The sequence below is a fragment of the Heterocephalus glaber genome, unplaced genomic scaffold, assembly GCF_053883595.1.
Source record: "Heterocephalus glaber isolate CG9 unplaced genomic scaffold, H.glaber_assembly_v1.0 deba00000347, whole genome shotgun sequence".
NCBI lineage: Eukaryota > Metazoa > Chordata > Mammalia > Rodentia > Bathyergidae > Heterocephalus > Heterocephalus glaber.
In genome coordinates, this window is record NW_028258143.1 from 9,529,442 (window position 1) to 9,542,698 (window position 13,257).

The following is a 13,257-nucleotide window of genomic DNA, read 5'->3' on the forward strand; positions in this document are numbered from 1 at the left end:
TGCAAATTTGCAATGATGAATGTCGTTATATTGTATACCTAACATGTACCAATAAAATTATATATATATAAATATAATATACAATCCACTTAGAGTGGATTGTCTTTCCCAAAAAATGAAGATTGCTAGATAAAAAATGGTGGAATAGAAAAATTCATGAATTTATATATGTATAAATGAATATACTTTGTAACACATGCTAAATATTTATTTAAAAATCTAAAGTTCATACCTGATACATGTATAGAAATAAACATGCTGCTTGCTATAAGTGCGTATACTAGTTGTGTTTCTCATGTACAAAGTTCCATTCCTACTGATTTCTCCCTGATCATGGTTCTAGCTCAGAACCACTGACCATTTAGCAATTGGGAAATCAATGCCTGGTTCTTCTTGGGGATACCATAACTGATTGTACCTCACATTTCTGTGTCTTGTTTTAGATGCTTATATTCAATGTTCTGTCAAAAGCTGGGCATAGGGATACTCGCCTCTAATCCCAACTACTCGGGAGGGAAGCTAAAGCATGAGGATCACAAGTTCAAGCTCAGTCTGGGCAACATAGAGAGACTTTATCTCACAATCAAACACAGAAGTACAAATGAAAGCAAATATTTTACCCATTATTAGCCATGGCCGACAGTGCAGGCAGGAATTTAGCTCTTCCTAGGAGTTGCACAAGGGAAATTGTGAGATCCATTTGGACACTAATAGGAAAGGTTAAAGTGTGATTCAGTCATGCAAATTGACTGAGAAACAAAAGAAAAAAATCAGACATCCCTGGAAAAAAGTATGGACTCCAAAATCAAAATCAATAATATCACCTAAATATTCTATAATTATAAACTCATGGAAGTTTAGGTGATGTTAGTTTTGCTCTTTGTCTTGGTCTTTGTCTTTTGTTTTGTGAAGCCATACAATTATAAATGATTTCTAAAGGTTAAATTTGCAAATCACTTGGCATTTTTGTGAAACTCAAGAATACAAAGATGGTTAATAGCCAGTTAGCTCTGCCTAACTAATTGAAATCACTGAATTCAAACATATATATCAGAATAAAGATAAGCACATTATTTGAGAGGATACAGATGTAACCCATAAAACCCTCATAATCCAGACACAAAATATTCAGGGGCAATGATAAAAGCCTAGTGAAGAAATATGAAAAACAAAAACTAAAAAGAAACTCAACATGTTTATGTGCCAGCAATAACATTTAAAGCAATGCTATCTCAAATAACAATGTTGAAATATGTACTACATGTAGATACCTACATGGAGAAGGTCACAAAATTTTACAAAGATACATAAAAGAAGTATTGAATTCAAAAGTATACAAGCATAAAAATTCCACAATAAAATAAAGCATAAATAAACAACATAAATTTTTAAAGCTTTCACAAAGCTGGAGGTTGGATACTAAATTTTTATTTACACTATTATGTGTAGATTTCTGCATGTTTAAGATTTTTCATGAAAAATGAGAAAATATATTAAACAGGTATTATGAGATACAAATCTTTCCAAATAAAATACTGATTGAACAAAAAAATGTAAAAAATATCCAGTTATATTTAAAGTATGGTAAAAATTTCAGAACTTTAAATGTAAACAATAGAAAAGATATATCTGTTCAAACATTATATATATATATATATATATATATATATATATAAATCATATGAATTAAAACAGCACAGGGTCAGTATATTCTTAGATTCACATTTTTTCTTCAGAAAATGTCAAAATTCCAGAAACATGCACACACATTAATATGTGATAAAATGAAAAAGGAATTTCAGATCATGAATTAAATGACCTGAGAGGAAGCTATGTATAATACCTTAATCAATTTTTAAATCTAGCACAACTATGCCATATCTGTGCCAAATATAAAAAACTAAAATTGATTCAAGAAGCAGAGATTTCTAAAGAACATAACCACAAGAGAAAATGGAGATTGTTTAAAAAATACTAACAAAAAATGTTCCAGCTACAAATGTGTTTTAAATATAAAGTAATATTTCCTACATTTGAAAAACTCATTCACAGAAAATAAAATACTGAAACTTTCTGCCCCTATTTTTCTAGTTAGCCTAATATTAACTCCAAATATATGAAAATGAGAAAAATGAGAGATTCAATTATGATAATCATATGCTAAATGGAATTTACCCTATTATAAAGGTTACTTTAAAAATAAATGTATATTTTAAATTTTGAAGCTCTACTATAAAATCACTATTTATTTATAAACTCCAAAAATTATATCCATAAAAAGTATTTGATAAAACTGAATAATAATTTCTGAACACACAAACATGTACACATATATGTACAAAGAGAGCTACAGGAAAATATTTAAACAAAAATGAGAAAAAAAAGTACAATTTTAAAGTTCCTTAAGTATATTCTGATTAAAACCAGGATAAGACAAAAATTATTTTTATTTTATTTTCATCATTATTTAGAGTTCTTCTTAAATAAGTGTATCTAGGAAAGATGATATAAATAAAGCTATGACATGAGATTATAAAATTTTATACTTTAAAATAATTGCTAGATTATATGATTGTGAAAAACCTAATATTAACTAATACAAGCTAATAGAATTAATAAGAACTTACAAAACATTGATGAATGCAAGTCATACATATAATACCCCATAGTTTCTTTTTTTTTTTTTTTGGTACCGGGGATTGAACTCGGGTCCTTGCGCTTGCGCAGCAGGCGGAGAAACCACTGAGCTAAATCCCCGGCCCACCCCATAGTTTCTTTAGGCAATGACACCAATCAGTTAGAAACACATGAAAAAAATACAACTTTAATAAGTGATAAAAACTTCAATATACATGATAATAAAGTAACTTCTTTAGAGACTTGAATTAAGAATAATTTAGCCCTCTTTCCAAGGCAGACCCTTGGTGAGTCATTGTCAAATGGACAGAGGGCTCTAGTATCTGAACTCAGGTCACATGGGACTAAAATGTCTCTTACATCTGTGTGAGGTTTGGAATAGAAACACCCAGAAGTCACTGTTTGCTTGTACTCTGGGAGTTCCATTGCATGAATATGAAAATTAATATTTAATGAAGAACTCAAGGGAATCCCTATGTAGGTACCTAGATTTCTTTCTTCAACTAGCATCTTCCCTTTCAGTACTTTGACATTCAAATTTCACAGCTTCTTCCATTACCCAGACCCTGATTACTGGATCCTCACCATGGACTTATTGAGATCTTATTTCTTCCATCACTCTCCAGAAAAACGTCCCTAGTCTCCTGTCAGAAAACCATGGTGACTCATCTCATTTGGTTCACTTCTCATGGTTCCAGGTTTTTACAATTGGAACATAATTCCAATTCAACCCAAACAAATCCAATTCTCCAATTATCTTTAAACTTGCCTTACCATCACATTGGTTTAATCATTAGTAAATTAATTATTTTTTGGCCTATGTATTAGAATTGAATATATTTTATTTCTGAGTTTATTTTTATAAAATCTAAAAGTTACAGGGGTTATTATGACTTATGATTAATCATCACCTCAAGAAGATAAAGATATTTATGGATAAAATGACACGAAACATGAGAAACATGGTCATTTTTGAATATCTGTTGGGGATTGGTTCCAGAATCCCCCATTTTGAGAATACAGAAATTTGCTAATTCTCAAGATCCTTATATAGTAATATAAAAAGTATATTTGCATGTAGCCTACATTCTCTTATATACTTCAAAAAACCTCTAGATTACTTATAATACATAATACAATGTAAATGTTATTTAAATAATTGTTATACTGTGCTGCTGGGGAAATAATGATAAGAAAGAAGGTCTGGGTAGTTAAGGGAATTTACAGTTGTGGAACTAGAGGAGAAGGAAAGGTTCTCAATATATGGAGATAATGATGCCATTTTTATTAATTGATTTTATCTACAATTTAGATATACATAATAAGCACATTCATCATATAGAATTTATACTTGTACATGATATATCTTGATTCTTATTTTTCCCATTCCCCTCCCCTCCCTTCAACTCTTCTTCCCCTCTTGATGAGAAAAGAAAAAAGAAAAAAAAGATGCTACTTTAATTGAGAATTTATATTATAAAATAGAGATAGAAAGGAAGAAAAAGGGAGAAAGGAGAGAGCAAGAATAACAATGAGAACAATGAAGCTGAGCCGGTCCCAGCACCCGGAAGGAAGCTCCCCGGCTGCCATCCCAAGCTCCTAGGGCAGAGAAGGTGAGCCGTGCGGGCACCAGAAGCAGCCCCCGCTACCCCATGGAAATGAGAAGACACATAAACAAGCCTCAAAAACAGACATCTGGATCACCTACAGCAACCCCAAAGGGAAACGAGATGGAACAATCTGATACTCAACCACCTGGACTCTCTGAACTGGCAACAAAAGAGGATCTGGGAAAAATGAAATCAGAAATAATTACTCAGATAACAGCAAAGATTGTGCTCATGGTGCAAGACATGATAAATAAATCTAGAGAGGACACAAACAATGAGAACAATGGTACTTTTACTTTGCACTCCAAATTGATGATATTGAGAATCAAAGAAATCTGACTACATAAAAAAAGAATGACAAGTAGATTAAATTTTAAAAAGTGGAGCAGCCCAGAGACTGCTTTTATCAAATTCTCATTTTCTGTGCCAGTACATGAAATGAGTTTTCCTTCCTGCAGTGCATCATGTGGTTCTGAAAATAAGACTGGCTCTAAGTGATATTAAACCTCATTGCACACGGGGTACAGAGTAATGAACAACTGTCTTCTGACAAGTGGCAATATCAATTTAGCAGAAGAAATTAAAATTTACAGTCCAGATTGTAGAAAATTATCACCATTCTTGCTTTCAGCTGTGCCAAAGAAAACCACTGGGCAGTTTGAGGGTCTTGACCATTAGATGTCCTCCAGAGATACACACAGGTTGCCATTTGCTTGTTAAAGGTGGTTAGAAGAGGTTGAAGAAGGGCTTGGAGCTAGGCCCTAGCACTAAACATTGGGGTATATTGCTTCCCTGAAATGCAATTTACAGACTTGTTGTTAAAATGTGGAAAATGCTGACTCATCAGTAATAAAATGTCACCACTCACAGCTTTTCCTCCAAGTAATGCTGGAGCACCATGAAAAAAAAAAAATTTCTCAACCTCTAATGCTTATTATGGATCACTTATCAGAAAACTAGCATGTATTATTTTAAAGCACAGTCTGCTTGAAGCAATAATGGCACGGTTATGCACCGGCTTTTGTTAATGGATGTTGCACATACAAAGAGATATAGAAAGGGGTAAAATATTGAAGGTAGATATACTTTGGAAGTACAACAATTAAACTATAATAAAATCCAGATTTCATACCACTTAAACACTATGTAGTTTCTTTGCAAATTATCCGTTTGTGATCTTTCTGCAGAAGTTGTTCTATGACAATATAAAGATATGAGTCATTGTTCAATCATGAGGGGTTTTTTTACTACTATTCAATGAGTCTGGCCATTCATGAGGCATTCAGCTGGAAATAAATCAGCTGAAGTTCAAATTGATTTGCTAGATCTAAGTTACCTTTCTGGAAAAGATTTTGAATGGCTTGCTTCTGCAAAATGTACATCAGTTTTGAAATTCTTCTCCAAGACCACCTTTGCTTTCTCCTGTCAATATTATTTGTTTGGGAAATTCTTCTGGCAAACCTCCAAGGAGTGCCATAAGTAGAAAATCTGTATTATTGAATGAACAATTTCTGTAGGGATCAATATCATAAATGAAGAAACCATATTTGAAACCAATATCATGTATTCTTCCAGATGCATAAGGTACATGGCTATTTCAAATGTTCCAAAACATCTGCATCCAGAAACTTACAAGCCTCTCTTGAAGAATATGTGATTCTATGAATAATCTCAGCATAATTTTGAAGTATGTCGGACAGGGATAAAAACTGGAAAAATTATTAAATAAGAGAAAATTGTATAATAAATAATGAACTATTAAATATATGTGTACACACATTTATGTGTATATGTGCATATACATACATTTGTGTGTGTATATATGCCTATATATGTGTGCTTATACACACAGGAACACACTTTTAAAGGATAACCAATTTTGGAAAGTTTTTTATGTATTCAATTTGATAAGCTTCTTTTCAAATTAAAGCACGGTAGAAAAGTGAGCAAGTTGGAGTAAAAAATAGTGATTTATGTGTGTGGTATAGGAATAAGAAAAAATAATATTATTAAATTAAAAATAAACACATTGTTTTCCATTTTCTTCAAATTCTCAAGTTTGTTTGGTTTTCCTTGATCCATTTATAGTCTCCAGTCCTTCTTCATATAGATTTTAAATAACAGATTTAAATATATAATATAGATTTAAATATATAAAATAGATTTTTAAATAATTACAATTATAATCCTACAATAATACTACAGTTTTTATTGCCTCTGTCACATTTGCTTTTCTAAGTGGTTTGCAACTGGCAGGTTCTTCCAGGTCACTAACCCAGTAACTAAAAGGTTTCTATCTGATGGCTTATTTTTTGGAACAACTATTAAATTAGATAACATTCATATTTCAGTAAAGAATTCAGCATTATATTTTTGAAAGATCAAATAATAACTTTTGTGCATAGATAGACATATTTCCTGTACAGCTTAGAAATTTACTGTAGACTATGTGTGTGGGGGGCACTGGGCTTCTTCTGTCCCCCCTCCTTTCCTCCTACTCCTTCTCTTGCTGCTCCCCCTCCTCCTTCCATCAGTACTATATTAAGCAATGCTCTGCTAGTCACTTAATACATATTATCTCTGATACTTAATACAAAAAACAACTGTCATTACCCTCATTTCCTGGTAAGGATCCAGGCAGTCAGGACTTTAAGTAACTTACCACAATTATACTTGAAACCATAGTAAGATTATTTATGTGTTTGACTCTAATGAAAACCCCTGGTAAAAGACAAACACACATGAAATTTGTTCCATTAACATATATCTGGCCACTGTGGCTAGACAGACCTGAGTGACCACAGACAAGTGTTCTAACATCTTAGCAGTGTTGTTAAGAAACTCAGCATTAAATAGTTTCAGCACAATTTTGGCTACATAAGACGTGCTCATGAAAGTTTTTGTTATCAGAGCAATTATTATTATTATTATTATTATTATTATTATTATTATTATGTAACTTTGAAAGTACCTAAGAAGTTCAAGGAACAACCCTCTCATTTCAGGCTGACAAGCAAATAGTGCTGACAAATGAATAATGTATGTTATCTTCCAGATGTGTGAAAGGAGGGTAAAATACTTAATTTCATTTCTGATTTTTAAACTTTCCAAAAATAGAATGGTAACAGTTGGAAATACAAATGTGGAAGAAACTAAGCATCCCGCAAAGAAGCAAATGGAGATGTCCGAGCAATCATCATCTTGTGAAATGTTCCTATAATCAATATTTTAGGCCACTGGGAGGATACTTTGACTTAAGAGAGCAACATTTTCATTGCAAAGTAATTAGAGCTTAAAGGGGGTCTTCTGTGAGTAAATCAGAACAAGAAGTGAGACAGATCATGACCTTTATATTTAATTAAACTTCTTCAGGTTGCTAATTCTTTTACAGGTTGATTAATAAAGTATATGTAAGCAATCATTCTAAGGTGTGAATATGTGTACCAAGTCATAAAAAATCAAATAGACAATTAAAACATCTTGGTTTGCTCTTAAAACAGATATTGTGTTTTAAAGAAACAGAAATATTCAGTCTAAATCTACCTTAATTCTTTTAAAGTAAGTGAGTGAACAAACTACATAAGAGAAGAAGCTCTGGCTTCATCAGATAGAACCAGGTCAATTCCCAGATCATCATTTGTTAAGTGCGGAATTTTGCACAGACTAATTAGGTTTTCTACGCATCGGTTTCTTTAGCTGAGCAATGAATGAATAATAGTACTTATGTAGGAAGGTTAGTGCAAGGCCTAAAAGAAATAGGTCTTACATGCTCCTTGCTCAAAATAAGTGCTCAATAAATGTTATTTTTCATTATATTAAAGTTACTCAGAAAATAAATGAATAAGTAATAGAATTATCGCATCCTGTAAGGAATATTTATTAGTTTCTCCCCATTTTCTTTTTCTTCCATCTTTACACAAAAAAATAAGTTTAAAATATCAGAAATTATCTTCTGGAAATGTTAAGTTGGACTATGCTACTTGAAGAATATTTACTTTACCATATTTCTTTTATGTTTTCATTTTTAAAAAGAAGGGGCTGGGGATTTAGCTCAGTGGTTCTGCCACCTGACTCGCAAGCACAAGGTCCGGAGTTCAATCCCTGGTACCAAAAAAATAAAAATTAAAAATAAATAAAATAAAATAGAAGAAAAATACAGGCAAATTCTTTGGATTTAAGCAAAGGTGTCTTTTTGCTTGTCAGGTTTGGAAGAAGTAAGAGCACAGAAAAGATGCGCTTCATCTTTGGTAAAACAGCAAAAGGCAAAAACATCATCACTAAAAGAACCAAAACTGCACAGTGGAGTTGAAGTCTTAAGATATAATTGATTCTGCCAGAATAAAAATGGAACATAACCACTCTAACAATGGAAATGCAGTTGAATCCTAGTGTGATCATTACAGACTCATTTTCCTTGTTCACACTCCTATGATAAAGGCCTTGGAAGAAGCAACAGCATTTTAAATTGCTCAGTCTCACACACAAAGAAATTGGAGGTTTCTCAGGAAAAATTATTTTCCTATATTACTTGAAGAATAGTTTGGAGAGCAGCATTGTGAATGTATGAAGAGAAACAGCAAAGGTAGCACTGGAGAATTAGGACACTGACAAAGGGAAAGGAATTACCTGTGGACATTTGCTCCATGTTCCCCACTCAGACATGACACATTCATTGGGACACAGCAGAGAACAGGACTGGATTTCCGGGGGAGTTTCATCCTGGTTGCACAGGTTACTATCCACTGTTTCACCTTCATTGTCAGTCATATTAACACACCTGCAAGGGAAGACCACAAGACAGCATGATTCCTCACAATGGTGGAGAATAAATTTCACATAGTTATGGTGTATCATAACTACTGACTTTTCAAAGATAGTTACATGGACCATTATTGAATGATTACTCTGTACAGCACATTTTATTTCACAAAGCAAATGAGCACAATGGAAAGACTAGGGACACTGGCTATCCTCAAAGAACTACCAGTCTCAAGAGACCTAGAATATATTTCCTCCGTTCTAGCACTGAGAGAATATTCCTTTTATTGTAAAATATCTTGAAGGCTTCTCTGAACAGATTGATCACTTTGTAGTAGCTAGAGCCTCCATACTTCCTGTGGCTCTCCTAACCTTTCCCAATACATTTCCCAAACCAACCTAGTCTTTGTCCTACACATTTAAAGTCATAGCAAAGTAATACAAAAAATAATTGAATATATCATTCTTCAGGCATTTTTTACATTTCAATGTAGAAGTTTGCTCTCAGAACCAAAGAGCAATGAGAAAGTAATGTCATGTAACACAGGAGAACAGAGCACAGATACACAGTATTGTTGTTTAGCCTGGTCTATATCAGGCTGTGAGATAAGTCATCATGTTATGAATAGGATACTGAAAATTCAATCATAATAAAGCCGAAGTGTTATATTACTATTTACCCTTCCAAAAGAGTATAAATCAAATATTTGGAAAATATCACAAGTTGGCAAAAATGTAGAGAACCTGTAATTGTTCTTACTCTGCTGGGCAGAGTATAAATTATTTTCAAAACTTGTTGGTAGTATCTACTTTATGTAACCTGGTTGTTATATAGGCATGTGCAGAAATGCATATCTTAACAAAAAGAAAAACTGATTGAAAATGTATATGGCAGTTATTCACAATCAACTAAACCAGTAACAGTTCAAATGTTCAGTGACAGTAGAAGAGATAAATACGTTGTACTAAATTCACGGGGTTAAATGCTATAAAGTAATGAGAATATATATATATATATACTATTGCTACATAAAATGCTTATAAATATAATGTTGAACAAAGGCAGCTGGACACAAAAGAAAATATATTCTATGTTTCCATTCATATAAAGGTTTTTATAAAATGTCAACATTAGTCTATGGTGTCAGAAGTCAGAAAAGTGGTTATCCTTGGCTGAATGCTTAGTGACTGATAGGGGTTTATACAGTCCTGGTAATATTTTATTTCTTGACTTTTGAACTAGTAACACAGGTGTTTGCAGTTTGAAAATTCATCCACTTATTCCCCCTGATGCTAGCATTTCTCTATACTTAGAAATTATAATTTACTCCATTACAAATTTATTTTTTGAAAATATTTAATGTAAACTTGCTATGTTTAAGGTTCTTTTGCTAGGTATCAGAATATAACATTATTTGTTAATAATGATGCCCTTAGTAAATATTTTTTGAGTTTACTATATATGAGGTCCTTGCTTGGATGTGAAAGTACAAAACTGCAAAAAAGACAGACATTTTCCCTGGTGTCTTAGTCCAGTGCTACTGGAAAAGATGAAGTTAAAAATGACAACGATGATGAGATAAATGATATCATTTACTGATCTAGTAATTTTGATACATGTCAAGGTAAGGGTATGAATTTTAAAAGTGTTGTGCTGGGGAGCTCTGTTGTTCTTCAAATCATGCTATGCTAATGGATTATCCTATACTGGAGAAGTTTCTTTTTCACACACGTTAAAAACAGTAAAAGGGAACTAGGAAATTTACTAAGCATATTATGTGATGAAAACTAAAATGAGCTATATTTGCTGTTAATGAAAAACTAGAAATTGCATAATAGAGGTTTGCAGGAGTGGTAGAAGGAGAGAGAAGATGTAATCCCTTCTAACATAGGGAGGGAAGGTATAGACTGTGCTATGGACTTCAATTTCTCCTATGGTTATGGTCAATAGGAAAAAGAGAGTCCATGGGATAGTTTTCCCTGGACAAAGAAACACTTGAAATTGCTTTTCTTCTTGCCTGTCCAGCTGATGTTCTTTTATCATTTCACTAACAAAGAAGAGGTAAGACTTCTGTTTAATGACACCAAGTGTTCTTGCACATTAGTTTTTGTTCATTTTCAAGATGCCAAAAAAGCCATAATAAAGAAATCTGTTACCAAAGCAATAATAAGAGTACTGATTAATGGAAAGTCATTTCAATATAAGACAAAGAACACGAGAGAGAACAACAAGTGGAAAGTAGATGAACTCATGAGCTACCTTTACACATCTGAGAAGCCATAAACTGTGCCTTCAAGGGACAACATTAAGGTAACTACATTTATACCATAAAACATAAAAATATTCCCAAAATCTGTGGTTCTAGGAATACCTGGACATGGAGATAAAGAAGGGTCTCGAAAAATGGAGGGCCTATTGAATGTATGGCTAAGAAATACCTAACTTCTCACACATGGCTAAGTAATTGTTCCTTTTCCACCTCTGCCAATTAAATTTATTATCTAAAAAGGGTCATGCACAAAACTTCTTTGGAATAGAGAACGTGGTACACTTAAGGGCAGTGATACCATATGGAAAACAGGAGTTTAAGTTTACATAGTAAAAACAGATTCCTGTCTTCATTGCTTAAGCACTAAAAAATCATATACAATTCTTTTGGCTAGAAATCTACCATGTATCTGACTGGGCTAGCATCAAGACATCAGCTGAGCTGCATCCTCAGGGAAGGATCTGTTTCCTTAACTTTGCCATGTTCTAGAGATCACTCACACTCATTGGGTGGCCTTTTCTCCACTTCTAGAGCAGCACTGAATTTTTCTGTGCCTGCCTTCTGTAGTTACACCTGTTTGTCATCTCCCTTTCCACTCTTAATGACTCTTATGAACAAAATGTGACCTTCCAGACAATTCAGGAAAATTGTTCCACATCATGATTTTTAATTTAATAACATCTGCAACATCCATTTTTTATAAGGAAACATATTTACAAATGTCAGAAATTAAGGTATGATCATCTTTGGGGGCCATCATTCTGTCTGCCACACTATAGACTTCTTTCACTGAATTCCCAGAATACTGGCTATCAGAATTATCTGTTTCACACATGATTTAAGAAGAAAGTATTCTGGGGATTCTGGATAATCCAAGAGTGATTTAAATTGAAGTTGTTCCACCCAAAAAATGCACCTCTCCCCTGCATATCTTGCACCATCAATTTCCTTGCCTATCTCCATTCAGCCATCAATTCATTTCCACTCAGACTCATTGTAAAACTGCTCTATGTCATTCTGTATTTCCTGTCAACAATTCCTTCCCTCCCCTCCATTATTACTAGTGGAACTCACTTTCATCATACTTTTATTGCCAGTGTAGAGAAAGTTCTTGTCAAAATTACCAGAAAATCCCCCATTGACAAATCCAATGGTCAATTCTTATCTCAGTAAATTCAAAAGTATTTGAATCAGTTTGTTCCTGCTTTTCTTGAAAACCACTCTTTTCTTCTCATTTTCTTAGTTTTCTTCTTACTCCCCTGGCTTTTTCTCAGTCTCATTCATAAAATCATTCTCTTTGCATCTTTCTAACTTATGAATGTTACAGTTCTCCAGGGCTCAAAACTTAGATCTATATACTAAATTTATAAGTTAATGACATCCAAGTTTATATTCTCAATCTTTCCCCTGAATCTAGCCTATAATATAGCTCAATTGAGAAGCTAATATCCTATCACATTTAGTGTGTTCATAGCTAAGTTTTACTTTTTTTCTCAAACTTGCTTTTGGTATTTCTCAACTCCACAAATGTTACCATCATTTTTACAGTTGCTCAGGCCATACAAATTAACCATCATACTGATGCTTCTTTTTCTTCTAATCCACAGTCATTTTATCAGCAAATTCTGTGTTTCATACATTCAAAATATATTCCAAGTTTAACCATCTTACCACCTTTACTTTTACTGAACCAAATCGAATCATCAACCTCTTTCACCTGGAATTCTGCAATGGCCTCAAACCTACATTCTTACTTCTAAAATGTGACACACTACACTATATTTTGTATATCATATCTACTATGATATTTTGCAAATGTAAACAAGAGTATGTCATTATTCCCTTCTATCCCTAATCCTTCCATAGTTTCATGGCTTTATGTTGTAGTGAGGATAATATGCTAAACCTTTACCTTGTTTTAGAATATATGATATGATTTCAGTGCTATCACTAGCCGTATGAAACATCTTGATATTCTTTTT

At 33.0% G+C, this 13,257-nt stretch overlaps 1 protein-coding gene across 9 annotated transcripts in view; it reads right to left on the reverse strand.

Moving 5' to 3' along the window:
• Thsd7b (thrombospondin type 1 domain containing 7B) overlaps window positions 1-13,257 on the reverse strand; it is a 1,329,200-nt gene that overhangs the window by 90,318 nt on the left and 1,225,625 nt on the right. For all 9 annotated transcript variants that reach the window (XM_087197681.1, XM_087197682.1, XM_087197688.1 and 6 more), the window contains one exon: window positions 8,874-9,024. In XM_087197681.1, the coding sequence (XP_087053807.1) occupies window positions 8,874-9,024 (151 nt within the window). The remainder of the gene's footprint in view (window positions 1-8,873; window positions 9,025-13,257) is intronic.